The sequence below is a fragment of the Liolophura sinensis genome, chromosome 8 (assembly GCF_032854445.1).
Source record: "Liolophura sinensis isolate JHLJ2023 chromosome 8, CUHK_Ljap_v2, whole genome shotgun sequence".
Lineage (NCBI taxonomy): Eukaryota > Metazoa > Mollusca > Polyplacophora > Chitonida > Chitonidae > Liolophura > Liolophura sinensis.
Window position 1 is genome coordinate 54,248,487 of NC_088302.1, and position 15,166 is coordinate 54,263,652.

General features: G+C 42.1%; 1 protein-coding gene across 1 annotated transcript; it reads left to right on the forward strand.

Annotated features, from left to right (window-relative positions):
- Positions 1-10,949: 10,949 nt before the first annotated feature.
- Positions 10,950-11,288, forward strand: LOC135473687 (uncharacterized). Its single transcript, XM_064753553.1, has one exon. It carries the CDS (start codon positions 10,950-10,952, stop codon positions 11,286-11,288), a length of 339 nt encoding a protein of 112 aa, XP_064609623.1.
- The last annotated feature ends 3,878 nt before the right edge of the window (positions 11,289-15,166 follow it).

Below are 15,166 nucleotides of genomic sequence, written 5' to 3' on the forward strand. Positions count from 1 at the left end.
CTCTATCCACTATACCACTGCAGCTCTATCCACTATGCCGCCACAGCTCTATCCTCTATACCAATGCAGTTCTATCCACAACGCCACTGCAGCTCTATCCGCTACGGTGCTGCAGTTCTATCCACAATTCCATCGCAGATAACATCCACTATGCCACTGCAGCTCTATCCACTACGGCGCTGGAGCTCTATCCACTACCACGCCGCAGTTCTATCCACTAGGGCACCGCATTTACTACGCCGCCTACCCACTATGCCACTGCAACTCTATCCACTAGGGCGCTGCAGCTCTATCCACTATGCCATATCAGCTCTATCCACTATACCACTGCAGCTCTATCAAATACCCCACTGCAGCTCTATCCACTATGCCGCCACATCTCTATCCACTATGTCACTGCAGCTCTATCCTCTATACCACTGCAGTTCTATCCACTCGCCACTGCAGCCCTATCCGTTACAGCACTGCAGTTCTATCCACTATGCAATTGCAGCTCTATCCTCTATACCACTGCAGTTCTATCCACTCGCCACTGCTGCCCTATCCGTTACAGCACTGCAGTTCTATCCACTATGCCATTTGCAGCTCTATCTGCTACCGCGCCGCAGTTCTATCCACTAGGGCACCGTATCCACTACGCCGCTGCAGCTCTATCCACTACGGCACTGCAGCTCTATCCACTACACCACTGCAGCTCTATCCACTATGTCACCACAGCTCTATCCACTGCGCCACTGCAACTCTATCCACTATGCCTCTGCAACTCTGTCCACTACGGCTCTGCAGCTCAATCCACTATGCTAATGCAGCTCTATCCACTATACCATTGCAGCTCTATCCACTATACCATTGCAACTCTATCTATTATGCCATTGCAGCTCTATCCACTACGGCGCTGCAGCTGTATCCACTATACCATATCAGCTCTATTCACTGTACCTCTGCAGCTCTATCAAATACCCCACCGCAGTTCTATTTCACTACAACAGGGCAGCTCTGTCCACTACGCCACTACAGCAGGTCCACCCCTTTTTATAGTGTTACCAAAATACGCTTTTTCCTTTGTCTGTGATAAGGTGGAGTACTGTAATTAAGGTAAAAGTCGTGTATTGTGTGAGGTGCATATCTCATATGGTATAAAAGTACATGCAATAGATTTATCATGACAAAAATTTTCTTGCCGGCATAGTGTAAAATATTCAATAAATAAAGTAATTCAATAAATAATGTAACATCCCATGAGTGATAACCTTTATAAAGAATGCAACTAAAGAAAGCCTAATTGCTTCTGACGTTAATGTAACGGTGACCTGTTTTAGTAAATACCGAGACAATTAACGACGATATTCTTTCAATAAGATCTTTGTGAGGAATTGCAGTATAGAGTGTAGAGAAATCCCATGTGGATACGTCTTTGTACGGTATATGCATATCAGCATCAAGTTCTCCTGTAAGACGTTTGGAGTTGTTAAGAATCCACATGCAGTTGACACCGGAATTTTTTGTTATGGCACAACAATACTTATTCCAAAATGACTTCATTTCTTGTAACGCTCTTGTAAGAAGTGTTGACAAGAGTTTGGTGGTACAACTTCTTGAACCCACAATAATCCTTGTACGGGGATTTATGCATTTTAGGAATCCAGTAAAGTTGTGGTATTTCTGTATGACGGGTAGGTATATTTAGGCGCCTTTCTTTAAGAAAGGTGTTGTGTTTATTAATTAGTTCCTCCAGAGTACATGTAGTAGCAGAATACGTGGATGTTTTTGTAAATGTACATAGCTCTTGAACAAGAATTTGATAATAATAATTCTTGCAAATAAAGATGACATTATTAGGAGCCTTGTCTGTTAAAGTGATGACAAATTTACTATGAAGGTCAGCGAGTGTTTCTTGCATAGTGGGATCCTTCAGAACCTGTTACTTTAGGTAGAGTCTCAATGTCTATACGGTGTATAGCTAAACTAACCTTCTTTTTGACAATCTCAAGCCAAGTCGTTAAGTATCGAAGAATCAACTTTCTCCCGTTTTGACCATTTTTTAACATATTCCTCAAGCGCCGAGATGATATTTTCTTGTTAGATCGAATGTTGACATTTCTCTTTTCTCTTTACTGAGGACCTCTCACAAAGAGATTCCTTTGATCGTGATTCTTGATAATATTAAGGTCGCCAGTCAGGACATGTTTACATTTGTCGTAGGTTTCACAATCACAGTTACAACCGCCAGAAGTATACCTCGCCAAATCGAACTCTTTGATGGCCTTGGAATAATTGAAAATTTTGGAAGCGATAGGCTTTGTATACTCATAGGATACGCAAGGTGGCTCTTGGATATTGAAATAATTAGGCATAGCACTACGAACATCAGGTTCATTAAAGATGTGTGGTAGGTTAAATAAATCAAGGCCTCAGTCTAAATACCTTATCTTCAGAAAGAGTCTATCATGTGTATGTTATTGGATACGTCTTGAACTACCTGTTTTAGCAAATTCAATGGCAGTGCATGTAATACTGTGCAGAGCATGCATGCTATTGGTATCACTCGACAATCATACTAAATAGATAAATGTAACGTGTTTGTGAATTATGTTTCTATTGAACTTCCTCCTACCATGACTGCGAGGTCTACGTTTATGGTAATTGAATAAATTTGTTGTGATGGAGTCATGTGGTTGGCTGGATGTTACATTGCCCATTCTCATAACGTTACCATTCAACCCATACGGGAAGACCAATCTCTAGCATCCAGAAAAGATCGCGGTCACGGATTTTACGTTCAAATTCGACATCTGTCTCGTTTGCTGATGGATAAACCGATTCTATTATTTGAATGCTGAAATGGTCCCAGTCGTTGTCGGAGGCAGAGAAATGCTTGCCTATTAGCAATTGTTTCTTGCGCACGAACTTACGGCGCCGGTTCACCCGTAGATGTAGTTTCTGGGTAGTCTTCCCAACATACTGCTGACCACATTTATTGCATGTTATTAAGTAAATACAGTTGGAGGCAATACAACTTATGTTAACGTAGGAATTAACAAAAAACATTTACCAGTCAGTGAAGAAATAAAAGTGGCGGATGTATCAAATGATGGACATGTAAGACAATTGGTATGTCCACATTTGGAAATAGTTAAATGTTTGCTTTGGGAATTCAGTGTCAAACAACCGTTCAGTTGGATTGAACACGGTTTGGTGGAAATACCATGTTGAATATTCTCATATATATCTGGTATTTGTATGAAAATGGGTCTTAGTGCAAAAGAATCATTTATTGACTCGCCCTGGGAACATGCACCACTATTCCCAGCGTTAGTCCTATACATATTGTTGTAGTTCATAGTTATTGGTGTAGTTGTGCAGAGGCCTCGCCTCGGGGTCAATAACCATCAGCAGAATCGGGGCATGCACAGGTAATAAATATAAGCGTATATTTAACCTATACATAAGGTAATAAACATATGCTACAGTTGCCTTGAAAACATTCCTTCCCAAGAATCCATTATTCCAGGCCAGGTTGGCTCTGCAGAAAAGAGACTAGATATGATGGAAAATTTATAGCCGCAATGACTTTTTCCGCCTGTTCCGAACAGGTTAACCTCTCCAACATGATTCATGTCTAAATAGTTTGTTCTCGGTTATTTATCGTTGATGTATTGCTCGATGTCATTTATTTTGTAAAAGACTTTTACATGATTGTCATTCAAATTCTTGTGCCGCAGACGTGTGCACATAAGATTCCAAAACCTTGCATCCTGTACAGCTGCATCAGCTGCAGTTTGGAGAATATGGTTTACCCTCAGTAAATGTCGATATTTAGTTTCCATCTCGATCCACCAAGTTTTGGAAAATAAAATCCAAAGGGCATCGATCCGGTTGTGCTAGAATAGCATATTTTTATGTGCGCGAATAGCCTTTGGGAGTGAAGTCGATTATGTAGGGAGCTGACTGAATAATACAAATATTTACCTTTGTAAACTGTGTTTGAACAAAGGCGTATGGATGCTGGATGTCCGCTCTTTGTTTCCTAGTAAACGTGACGGGATGGTGATAGTGCTACAAGTATCTGTTATGAGTTCAGCATCCCGTCGCCGCCCCTTGTTAGTGTCGCTTTTCAGTGTCGCTTTTTTAGTAAAAATCATACAGCCTGATAATAACATGTTATATCATAGATAACATAGATATGCCGTGAAAAGAATTGAACAACCAGGAGGGACTGCACCACCTTTATTACCATAAATATGAAAAAAAACCGGTAACGAGATTTACATGTCAACGTCTCAAAACATAAGTATATATATGGGCCCCCACATTCCTGTAAATTGAATGCATCCAGCCATATCGTGGTGAGCATTCGTGGAGAAAACAAAAGCATGATTCTGTATCTGGATATGTTGTATTTAGATCTAAACGGTATCACTCTTGAAGTAATCATCCAGATTTTGTATACTAATCAACGAGATCTCGTGAAGGAATTAATGAGGTTTCCCGTACGAATCAATCAGGTTTTTGAATGAACTAAAAAGGTTCCTCGGCTTTGTTTGCCTGGTAAATTGTTAGGTACAGTAATTTCTTCAGCTTTGTTTGTCTGGCACGGCTAGGTGTGGTAATTTCTTAGGCTTTGTTTGTCTGGTACTTGGTTAGTTGAGGTATTGTCTTCAGCTTTTCTTGTCCGGTACTTGGTTAGGTGCTGTAATTTTTTGGCGTTATTTGTCCGGTACTTGGTTAGGTGAGGTAATTATTTCGGCTGTGTTTGTCCGGTACTTGGTTAGGTGCTGTAATTACTTCGGTTTTGTTTCTCTGGTACTTGGTTAGGTGCGGTATTGTCCTCGGTTTTGTTTCTCTGGTACTTGGTTTTGTGCGGTTACTTCTTCGGATTTGTTTCTCTGGTACTTGGTTAGGTGTTGTAATTTTTTGGTGTTATTTGTCCGGTACTTGGTTAGGTGAGGTAGTTACTTTGGTTTTGTTTCTCTGGTACTCGGTTAGGTGCAGTAATTACTTCGGTTTTGTTTCTCTGGTACTTGGTTAGGTGCGTTAATTTCTTCGGTTTTGTTTCTCTGGTACTTGGTTAGGTGCGGTATTGTCTTCGGTTTTGCTTGTTGGGTGCATGGTTAGGTGCGGCATTGTCTTCAGCTTTGTTTGTCCGGTACTTGGTTAGGTGAGGTATTGTCCTCGGTTTTGTTTGTCCGGTACTTGGTTAGGTGAGGTAATTACTTCGGCTATGTTTGTCCCGTACTTGGTTAGGTGCTGTAATTTCTTCGGTTTTGTTTCTCTGGTCCTTGGTTAGGTGCGGTATTGTCTTCGGTTTCTCTGGTACTTGGTTAGGTGCGGTATTGTCTTCGGTTTTGTTTCTCTGGTACTTGGTTAGGTGCGGTATTGTCTTCGCCTTTCGTTCATCCACTATTCTGATCACCCTCGTAAATGTTTTTCAGTACGGGGTTAAACACTTATCAAATAGAGGGGTCAAACACTTATCAAATAGAGGGGTTAAACACTTATCAAATAGAGGGGTTAAACACTTATCAAATAGAGGGGTTAAACACTTATCAAATAGAGATGTTATTTGAAAGCGATACACAAGATCTCCAAGATTAGATGATGGGTTTCGCAATTTTATGTACATTCTAATGCGTCAGTTGTCGTATAAAATAACCAGGACTTTCACGGCACGATTTGAACACTTTTATTCAAGCTTACTGTTAGCGATTGGACAAAATTCCTTATAATATACCTAAACAGGTACACATTTCCTGAAGACCCTAAAATCCGGCTATAAACCTAAGATTACTGGAACTGCGTTATCGGCAGGTGGGCTCCCAAACCTTAAACGTAACCACGCAAACACAATCAATTTTATTTATTTATTTGATTGATTTTTTACGCCGAACACGAGAATATTCTCTTACACGACAGCGGCCAGCTTTATGGAGGGAGGAAACCAGTTAGAACCTGGAGAAAACTTACGACCATTGGCATTTTGTTGAGAGATCTTCCCACGTACGGCCGGAGAGAAAGTCATCATGAGCTGACCTTCAACTCACAGCAAAGGCATTGTTTAGAGGCTTCTGGAACATTGCGACATGCCGGCACGATATTCAAGTCGGGCACGGAGGCCTCCAAAACTGAATTAAGGAAAGAGGGTTAAAATTCAAGGACGGTTATATAGCTAGGACAGTTAGATTTCTATGACAGTTGGACATCTAGGACAGTTATACATCTAGACCAGTTAGACATCTAGTACGACAAAATGATCTCTTGATATGAACAACAAACCTGAGTGATGTTATAATTTATTCTTTTATCATCTGACAAACATCATATGAGACAGGGGGAACAGGGAACTATTGTCTACAGGAGACATGTGACAAACATCATGTGAAGACAACGGAAACAGGAAACCATGGTCTACAGAAGCCATGTGACAAACATCATGTGATGACAGCGGGAACAAGAAACCATTGTCCACGGAAACCATGAGACAAACATCATGTGATGACAGTGGGAACAGGAAACCATGGTCTACATGAGACATGTGACAAAAGTCATGTGAAGACAACGGTAACAGGAAACCATGGTCTACAGAAGCCATGTGACAAACATCATGTGATGACAGTGAGAACAGGAAACCATTGTCCAAGGAAAACATGTGACAAACATCATGTGAAGACAGCGGGAGCAGGAAACCATTGCTACAGAAGATATGTTGACCAACACATACATTTGATATGGGTCTGCACACACACTTTAAAACTTCACAGCTTTGAAGATTCACCGCTTAGATTTTCAACCGGTTGTCGTCCAATTCAAAAATAGGAAACATTAAAACTATGTTGCATTTTAGCCTATGCTTCTATCCTCCATTTTAGCCTGTGCTTCTATGCTGCATTTTAGCCTATGCTTCTATGCTGCTTTTTTAGTGAAATCATTCATTCCATGCTGCTTTAAGCCTATGCTTCTATGTTGCATTTTAGAGGGGCCTCTGTGGCTCAGCTGGTTAGCGCGCTAGCACAGCGTAATGACCCAGGAGTCTCTCACCAGTGCTGTCGCTGTGACTTCAAGTCCAGATCATGCTGGCTTCCTCTTCGGCCGTAAGTGGGAAGGTCTGTCAGCAACCTGCGGATGGTCGTGGGTTTCCCCCGGGCTGTGCCCGGTTTCCTCCCACCATAATGCTGGCCGCCGTCGTATAAGTTCTTGAGTACGGCGTAAAACACAAATAAAATAAATAAATAAATAAATGCATTTTAGCCTATGCTTCTATGATGCAATTTAGCCTATGCTTCTATGCTGCATTTTAGCCTGTGCTGCATTATAGCCTATGCCTCTATGCTGCATTATAGCCTATGCTTCTATGCTGCATTTAAGCATATGCTTCTATGCTGCATTTAATCCTATGCTTCTATGTTGCATTTTAGCCTATGCTTCTATGCTGCATTTTAGCCTGTGCTGCATTATAGCCTATGTTTCTCTGTTGCGTTATAGTCTATGCTTCTATGCTGCATTTTAGCCTATGTTTCTATGCTCTCGCGAAATTTCACTGCGAATCAACCTTTGGTAAAAACGAAGTACGATGGCCTAGAGATCTGTTATTAATCAGTTTATATTAACTGTTGAACGGAAAACCTAATCAAATGTGACATATCCTAGCCGTTGGACCATGTACTGTTGCACCAGGTATCATTAACCAGTTCATTTAACGTGTTACATGTTCTTCCTAAAGTCATTGTCTTACTTTCTAACCCCCATTGTACGTCTCTCTCAAGCTATATAGCGTTTCATCTTTAAGTGTGTGTTACTTGTTCATTCATAAAGAGGTGTCATGAAGAGGTGTGATATAGAGATATCATAAAGAGGTGTCAAAAAGAGATGCCTTGTTCCAAAGGAAAATGCGTACTGTGGTGTCAAAAACTAGCTTGATAAGTGATATTGACAAAACAGGCGCTTGATATGGATATGTTTGAGAGACAAGTGGCTTTGTAAGTTCCTAATTTCCAAGATATCCAAGACGTATAGGCCCAAGTCGAAGGCAGGCTACATTAGTGATAAGTTACATTTTCAACTTTTTTATTCATATGCAAGGATTGAGATAAAAAGTTGACAAATTTATACATTAAAACAATAGGAAGCTATACATGAAAGTCACTAAGACATGTACACATTAAGGGCATGCTAAGTGTACATATTAAACTATTAGAAATGAAAACCTTAGGCCATGATAACTACATAGATAAAAGCCATTGGAAGCGTATTTACATTAAAGTCATAAGAAAGCATACATTCAAGCCATAAAAAGTGTATATTTTGAAAATATCATGTAAATATCAACGAACATTTACGAACATTAATGTACAGCGTCCAAACTTAGGAAACCTCCAAAAACGCCCCCCACACCAGTCAATACATTGGTACATCTTAGGTTGAACGACATCCAGATAATACACCAGAACAGCTCTTTAATTTTTGCTTTACGTACAGCTATGATCGTGTATGGAGGGTGTGTATTTACATTCCGTTTACAACTTCACTAAAGATCTGGCCAGGCGAGAAAGTTCTAGGAATTATTGCTATAGCCTACACTCCAGAGAGTATCACCAATGTCTACAGGTCGATATCAGAAATGTATATAGATCGATGTTAGACATGTATATAGATCGACTTCAGAAATGTCTGTAGATCGACGTCAAAAATTTCTACAGATCAATGTCTATAGATCATGTCTCAAATGTCTATACATGTGTAGATCGACGTCACAAATGATAGTAGATCGACGTCAAAGATGTCTGTAGATAGACGTAACAAATGTCTATAGATCGACGTCACAAACCTTCAGGGATATCACAAATCTGTCTCCGAGTCCAAAGCCATAAGGGTCACCTAAAAGAGAGAATAGTTCTGGGAAGTTACCGTTCTAATGCAAGGAGTGAAAAACGATTTGTCATCGTCTTCTAAATTCTCGTGATATGGACTGAGTGGGCATGTTTTACTCGACCTTTAGCGAGAAAGTTGAAATTTTATCTGGCAATATACTTGTTGTAGCTCATTCTCTCATGGATATAACATATAATCATCATATTTTCATTGATTCAGAATTTGTTGTCATTATTTGCGGCAAGTCCATGATTCGAGGTCCTGCACAATCTCTCCCGCCAACTGAACACCGAAATCAGTTCTATCCACCGGAGGCACAGTTAAACTGACACATATCAAAATAAGCGAGTGTTTTTATTAATCGATAACATCTTTAAGGAAACATGACGCCATGTTCTCTCCTTTATACATAAAAGCCTCATTCTACTGCATTCTGTTGAGCGCGGTCTGTGTCCAAATATACATATTAAACGGGGTTGACCTTTCTAACCGCAACATACCGGGTGGTACATTTACATAAATGAATAATATCCCGTCAGGCTGTTTATTTATGCAAAAGGTTTTTGAGATTCGTGACAGTTTAGGTTATTTTTTTTTATATAAAGAAGAACAATTAAGAATTCCATAAGTGATAAATGTGCTATTTCACATAGTTGCTACACGTTTTCTCCCACCATAATGCTGGTCGCTGTCGTATAAGTGAAATATTCATGAGTGGGCGTAAAACACCAATGAAATGAATAAATAGTTTATACACATTCTCGAGACTTGATAAGGTACAAGTTTCAAAGTCGGTTTAGGGTGTTCCTATACAGCTCAGCAGATTACTGAAACAATCTATGATAAGGCCATACAATCAGGAAATTTGCCAGGAGTTCTCCCTAGTTTAGGAAACCTGAACTGGCTTCAGTTTCTGAGATTTCAGGTGATGAATTTTATGGTCCTTTAAACATTTTCAGCCGCATTGGCAATGCAAAGTATTGTTGAATAGAACTACGTAACACGCTAACACGCATGGTATCCTGTTCAGTGTGGCCAGAGTAGTGCTGGATATATCTGATAGTGACTTACACACCTGCAATCCATATGATCTGTGTATGTCAACGAAAGACATCTCCTTAACACCAGATAAACTGTTAAACTACAAGTGTTCGATCTAAACCGAAAATGCTGTAAATCAGGATATAAAGCTGAAGGAGTATTCTTTTACTACATTGGATCACTGAAAATGGTCAAAACATGAGACATCTACACCTAATCCAGTGTCGTTCTCGTGTGTTTTGATATACTATCCTAATATTATCACTGACTCCGTTCTCTCGCGTTTTCTTGTCCTGAAGAGTTTATATATTGGAGAAACTGTCTCCACAATTACCCAATGCAATCGGCTTACTCAGTAGGATAGATTTTTTTCAACTAAAAATGTTAGGAAAAGGCCGTCATTTTGAAATTCAGGTGGCTAACCAGTTTTTCTGAATGCAGAACCTTTCAGGAATATCCATACCAAAGTTGGTGTTTGTATGACCTATTGATCGATTGTCCTAAATATTAACATAATCTGCTTAACTAAGAGTTTTCTTGTGAAACAAAAAAAGAAAACCATACCAGACAACACACCTCAGTATCGATGCTTACAATACCTGATATTGTGTGTAAAATATCTTACACGACGGGACTGACACGTGATCATAGTGAGAGAGTGAGTGCTTGGGCTTTAACGTCGTACTTGACAATTTTTTCAATCGTATGACAACGAAGGGATCCTTAAAGTACATGTAATGTGCCTCCTTGTTGTGGGATGGATTTCCACAGCTCTTTTATCTAGTGCTGCTTCAATGATAACTTACCGAAGGCAAGTAAGCATCGGGGCCGGTCCCACAGGTGATTATAACAATCTATGGGGAAAAAGTTAGGTCCGTATACAACTTTTAAATGAGCATGTGGGGTGATGCTCTACCTACCAAATGGGGTGATGCTCTACCTACCAAATGGGGTGATGCTCTACCTACCTAATGGGGTGATCCTCTACCTACCAAATGGGGTGATCCTCTACCTACCAAATGGGGTGATGCTCTACCTACCTAATGGGGGTGATCCTCTACCTACCAAATGGGGTGATCCTCTACCTACCAAATGGGGTGATCCTCTACCTACCAAATGGGGTGATGCTCTACCTACCAAATGGGGTGATCCTCTACCTACCAAATGGGGTGATGCTCTACCTACCAAATGGGGTGATGCTCTACCTACCAAATGGAGTGATCCTCTACCTACCAAATGGGGTGATGCTCTACCTACCAAATGGAGTGATCCTCTACCTACCAAATGGGGTGATGCTCTACCTACCAAATGGGGTGATGCTCTACCTACCAAATGGGGTGATCCTCTACCTACCAAATGGGGTGATCCTCTACCTACCATAATCTGAGCACAAAGGTGACAAGGAGTACAAAAACTCGGGACCTGCAGAGTCTGGCACATCTGACAAGCTATCCTCCAGAACGCCCATTAAAAAGCACATCCCGTCAGTCGTGTCCACTACGAAATTCAAAGACCTGAAAAGTAATAGTTTGTTTTTATTTATGTGCTTGGTATTTCCAATCGTACCCAACAGCATTGGACCTGCTTTTGTACATAAACCGTTTCTGAGAAGATATGCTCGCAAAGAAACCACCGCATTTACCACAATCTGTGAGGTTACAGACCTAAGGAAAAAATGACCACGTCACCAGAAATCGTGAGGTTATAGTACAGAGTTGGAACCACCACATGTCACCAGACAGCGTGATGTAACAGTCCAGAGGTTATGGTCCAGAGGAGGAACCATCGCACGTCACCAGGCACCATGAAGTTATGGCCCAGAGGAGGAAACCACGGCAGTTCACCATACACGGTGAGATTATGGCAAGGAGGAGGAGCCGCCACATGTCACCAGACGTCGTGAAGTTATGGCCCAGAGGAGGAACAACCGCATGGTACAGACGCTATGAGATAATGGCCCAGAGGAGGGACCACCATATAACACCAGACGCCGTGAGGTTATGGGCCAGAGGAGGGACCACAACATATCACCAGACTTCGTGAGGTTATGGCCCAGAGGAGGAACAGCTGCATGTCACAAGACACCGTGAGGTTATGGCCCACAGGAGGAACCAGCACACAACACCAGATACCGTGAGGTTATGGCCCACAGGACGGACGTGAAAACTTCTCCAGCATACCGTTAGGCATGACAAGTGTGTGGCATTGTACAGTGTATATGCGAGGTGGAACTTCACGTGAAAACTTCTCCACCATACCGTTAGGCATGACACGTGTGTGGCATGGTACAGTGTATATTCGAGGTGGGGCTTCATGTGAAAACTTCTCCACCATACCGTTAGACATGACACGTGTGCTGCATGGTACAGTGTATATGCGAGGTGGAACTTTACGTGAAAACTTCTCCACCATACTGTTAGGCATGACAAGTGTGTGGCATTGTACAGTGTATATGCGAAGTGGAACTTCACGTGAAAACTTCTCCACCATACCGTTAGGCATGACACGTGTGTGGCATGTTACAGTGTATATGCGAGGTTGGACTTCACGTGAAAACTTCTCCAGCATACCGTTAGAGATGACACGTGTGCTGCATGGTACAGTGTATATGCGAGGTGGAACTTTACGTGAAAACTTCTCCACCATACCGTTAGGCATGACACGTGTGTGGCATGGTACAGTGTATATGCGAGGTGGGACTTCACGTGAAAACTTCTCCAGCACACCGTTAGGCATGAGACGTGTGTGGCATGGTACAGTGTATATGCGAGGTGGGACTTCACCTGAAATCTCCTCCTGCATACCGTTAGGCATGACACGTGTGTGGCATGGTACAGTATATATGCGAGGTTGGACTTCACGTGAAAACTTCTCCAGCACACCGTTAGGCATGACAAGTGTGTGGCATGGTACAGTGTATATTCGAGGTGGGGCTTCATGTGAAAACTTCTCCACCATACCGTTAGGCATGACACGTGTTCGGTATGGTAAAGTGTATATGCGAGGTGGGACTTCACGTGAAAACTTCTCCAGCATATCGTTAGGCATGACACGTGTGTGGCATGGTACAGTGAATATTTGAAGTGGAACTTCACATGAAAACTTCTCCAGCATACCGTTAGGCATGAGACGTGTGTGGCATGGTACAGTGTATATGCGAGGTGGAACTTCACGTGAAAACTTCTCCACCATACCGTTAGGCATGACACGTGGATGGCATGTTACAGTGTATATGCGAGATGGGGCTTTACGTGAAAACTTCTCCACCATACCGTTAGGCATGACAAATGTGTGGCATGGTACAGTGTATATTCGAGGTGAAATTTCACGTGAAAACTTCTCCAGCATACCGTTAGGCATGACACGTGTGTGGCATGGTACAGTGTATATGCGAGGTAGAATTTCACGTGAAAACTTGTCCAGCACACCGTTAGGCATGACACGTGGGTGGCATGGTACAGTGTATATGCGAGATGGGACTTCACGTGAAAACTTCTCCACCATACCGTTAGGCATGACACGTGGGTGGCATGGTACAGTGTATATGCGAGATGGGGGTTTACGTGAAAACTTGTCCAGCACACCGTTAGGCATGACACGTGGGTGGCATGTTACAGTGTATATGCGAGATGGGACTTCACGTGAAAACTTCTCCACCATACCGTTAGGCATGACACGTGGGTGGCATGATACAGTGTATATGCGAGATGGGGGTTTACGTGAAAACTTCTCCACCATACCGTTAGGCATGACAAGTGTGTGGCATGGTACAGTGTATATGCGAGATGGAACTTCACGTGAAAACTTATCCAGCATACCCTTACGCATGAGACGTGTGTGGCATGGTACAGTGTATATGCGAGGTGGAACTTCACGCGAAAACTTCTCCACCATACCGTTAGGCATGACACGTGTGCTGCATGGTACAGTGTATATGCGAGGTAGAACTTCACATGAAAACTTGTCTAGCACACCGTTAGGCATGAGACGTGTGTGGCATGGTACAGTGTATATGCGAGGTGGGACTTCACGTGAAAACTTCTCCAGCACACCGTTAGGCATGAGACGTGTGTGGCATGGTACAGTGTATATGCGAGGTGGAACTTCACACGAAAACTTCTCCAGCATACCCTTACGCATGAGACGTGTGCTGCATGGTAAAGTGTATATGCGAGGTGAAATTTCACGTGAAAACTTCTCCAGCATACCGTTAGGCATGACACGTGTGTGGCATGGTACAGTGTATATGCGAGGTAGAACTTCACGTGAAAACTTGTCCAGCACACCGTTAGGCATGAGACGTGTGTGGCATGGTACAGTGTATATGCGAGATTGGACTTCACGTAAAAACTTCACCACCATACCGTTAGGCATGACACGTGTGTGGCATGGTACAGTGTTTATGCGAGTTGGGACTTTACGTGAAAACTTCTCCAGCATACCGTTAGGCATGACATGTGTGTGGCATGGTAAAGTGTATATGCGAGGTGAAATTTCACGTGAAAACTTCTCCAGCACACCGTTAGGCATGAAACGTATGTGGCATGGTACAGTGTTTATGCGAGATGGGACTTCACGTGAAAACTTCTCCACCACACCGTTAGGCATGACATGTGTGTGGCATTGTACAGTGTATATGCGAGGTGGAACTTCACGTGAAAACTTCTCCACCATACCATTAGGCATGACACGTGTGTGGCATGTTACAGTGTATATGCGAGATGGGACTTCACGTGAAAACTTCTCCAGCATACTGTTAGGCATGACACGTGTGTGGTATGGTAGAGTATATATGCGAGGTGGGACTTCACGTGAAATATCGTTAGAGATTTCCTCATTGCGAAAACGAGACGCGCTCTCTTTGCACAGGTGGTATTATAGCGCAGCAATGCATCTGTCGGAGAATTCTCAGGCGAATGCGCTCTACCTGGCAGTCTTAAATTGTAAATGTAGCGTCACTGCTTGGAGAATATGTCAGCAAATGAAACAACGGCAAGTTGAGCAATGGAGGTAGCCAGTACTAGACCGTATGTTGTCAGATCAAGGGATGTAGGCCTACCAAGGGTCTAGGGACTAGACTAGTTATTACTATTTATAGTGATATTATTATATCATATAAGCAAGTAAAATCTAACATCATCACATTCATAGACATTCACACGAAGACCCTTTGTAAATCATCTCACCTTATGCTTGGTGACAAAATGCTTGGTGAATGTTGGCTTTGTAGGGCTGTGACTACGTATACTATCTCAGCCCT

Excerpts from the sequence above, each read along its gene's own strand:
- LOC135473687 (XM_064753553.1), top strand. The coding sequence starts at position 10,950 with ATGGGGGTGATCCTCTACCTACCAAATGGGGTGATCCTCTACCTACCA.